General features: G+C 32.1%; 1 protein-coding gene across 1 annotated transcript; it reads left to right on the top strand.

Moving 5' to 3' along the window:
* Positions 1-14: 14 nt before the first annotated feature.
* On the top strand, positions 15-1,620 carry LOC105315885 (leucine-rich repeat-containing protein 15-like; the record flags this gene model as incomplete). Its single annotated transcript, XM_011410652.1, has 10 exons — positions 15-235; positions 289-360; positions 418-489; positions 543-614; positions 822-893; positions 947-1,018; positions 1,092-1,163; positions 1,214-1,285; positions 1,347-1,418; positions 1,477-1,620. Coding segments are annotated over exons 1-10 (941 nt in total), but the record flags the coding sequence as incomplete, so codon positions are not given.
* Between the last annotated feature and the right edge of the window lie 433 nt (positions 1,621-2,053).

The following is a 2,053-nucleotide window of genomic DNA, read 5'->3' as shown; positions in this document are numbered from 1 at the left end:
TATTTTTGATTATGATGATAAAACCTGCTATCTCTCTTATACTGTTTTCCCTGGTCATTGGATTGTATGCTTCAAGTGATGGCAATAGCTCTAGCTTTAATACTACAATAGACTGCGACTCTTGTCCAGCTAGTTGTAACTGTGATATAGAGGGCTCCATCCATTGCACTGAAAAAGGTCTTACTGCAATCCCTCCTGGACTTATACACTGTGAAAGACCTGATGTGATAATTCTGTAAGACAAAATAAACTAGTGAAAATAATTAATTTTTTGCTTTTTTTTTCTAGCAATGTTAGTTTTAATTTGATACAAAATATCTCTGTCGATGATTTCAATGGACTCCCAAACCTAGAGAGATTGTAAATTAATTATAATGTATTATTAATAATACATCATGCATATAAATATAATAATAGGTTTCTTTACGACAATCTCATTGATGATATTGAGGAATATGCATTCTCTGATCTAACCTCATTGGAATTACTGTCAGTTTATACAACATGCATGTGATATATGTGTTATATCACTCTCTCTCCAGGTCCCTTGATGGAAACAGATTAACTACACTTAAACCTAATGTCTTTATGGGACTGATTGGCTTGAAATCATTGTAAGCAATCATTGTTAAAAATTGTCACATATTATGAACAATAGACGTGTAAAATATGCTATTTTTTAAGAATCTTATTCAACCTCAAGGTGCTAAACATCTTTTTCATGCCTCAAGGTTTACTAAGAAACTGAATTACAATTTTTCCAGCAAATTTATTTGCCAACTGAATTATATGCAATAGGGGCTATTAATTCTGTCATATAGGCTATTGTATTCCAATTCGATATCAAGTCTACCTGTTGGAGTGTTTGATGATTTGATTTCTCTCATTGTGCTGTAAGTTATAGGCTTAACTATACTTTTTTTTATTATGAAGATGTTTCTATTAGTGCGCTTCATAATAATCGTTTGACTAGTCTCAACCCTCAATTGTTTGCAAATTTACCCAATCTTCAAAGACTGTAAGTTGTATTGCATACATTACTCAAGCTCCCTTGTAAAAATTTTGGGATAAAATTTATTTTTCTCCTATAGCTATCTTTATGGAAATGGTATAAGAGACTTGTCTGACTCTCCCTTTCAGCACCTGAGCAAGCTTACCCTTTTGTATGCATAAACTCCATTACACTTTCTTGTGTTATTTTAACCTTCCACAGATATTTTAGCAGCAATAATATCATTGAGCTGACTAATGCTAGCCTAGCTGGTTTGAATGGCCTACGAACTCTGTAAGGCACTGACATAATACTACAATACTTATTTACTGATGTATATATTATACTATAATAGTGTTCTGAGAACCAATCAGATAAGGACCTTGTCTCATGATGTTTTCATTCACACTCCTTCCCTCACTTCATTGTATGTAGTATAACATTAAAACAAGTAGCACTCATTACATGATCTCTTTATGCATTAGGTATTTAGACAGCAATCGAATCAGAAGGATTTCAAGTGATGTGTTCTCACCATTGACTCGATTACAGAGACTAGTGCTGTCAAATAATTTAATTGAAGTGGTTGAAGATCGTGCATTCTCTGAGCTAAGATCAATCATATTCCTGTAAGACTTTATAAAAACTATCAAAAATGATAACACTATTTATTATGAGCAGTTATCTTCGGACTAATCGGTTGCAAAGTATCACAGAGAAAACTTTTCATGGGCTTTTTAATATGCAACAACTGTGAGTGATATATTTATACATACCAGCACATTTATTAGCTTTCCATCATACCATCAACAAAAATTTTTTGTCTTTGTTATTGATTGTGAACCTTCAGTTTTAATGTAAAGTGTTTGTAGGATCATTTATGATAATTTGATTACATCAATACCTGGAAATGCTTTTAGACAAACAGTAAACTTGAGAAGATTGTGAGTTAAGTATTGCATATTGACATTTTACTTTATTCATAATAATTAATATCAAGATGGCTACAGGATAATAGAATTGAGTGCTTAAACGAGAAAGCCTTTGCTGGATTAAACTATC

This window comes from Amphimedon queenslandica, unplaced genomic scaffold (assembly GCF_000090795.2).
Source record: "Amphimedon queenslandica unplaced genomic scaffold, v1.1 AMPQUscaffold_7260_Cont20787, whole genome shotgun sequence".
In the NCBI taxonomy this organism is placed as follows: Eukaryota; Metazoa; Porifera; class Demospongiae; order Haplosclerida; family Niphatidae; genus Amphimedon; species Amphimedon queenslandica.
The sequence above is the reverse complement of the archived record's forward strand: the minus strand, read 5'-3'. Positions and strand labels throughout refer to the sequence as shown.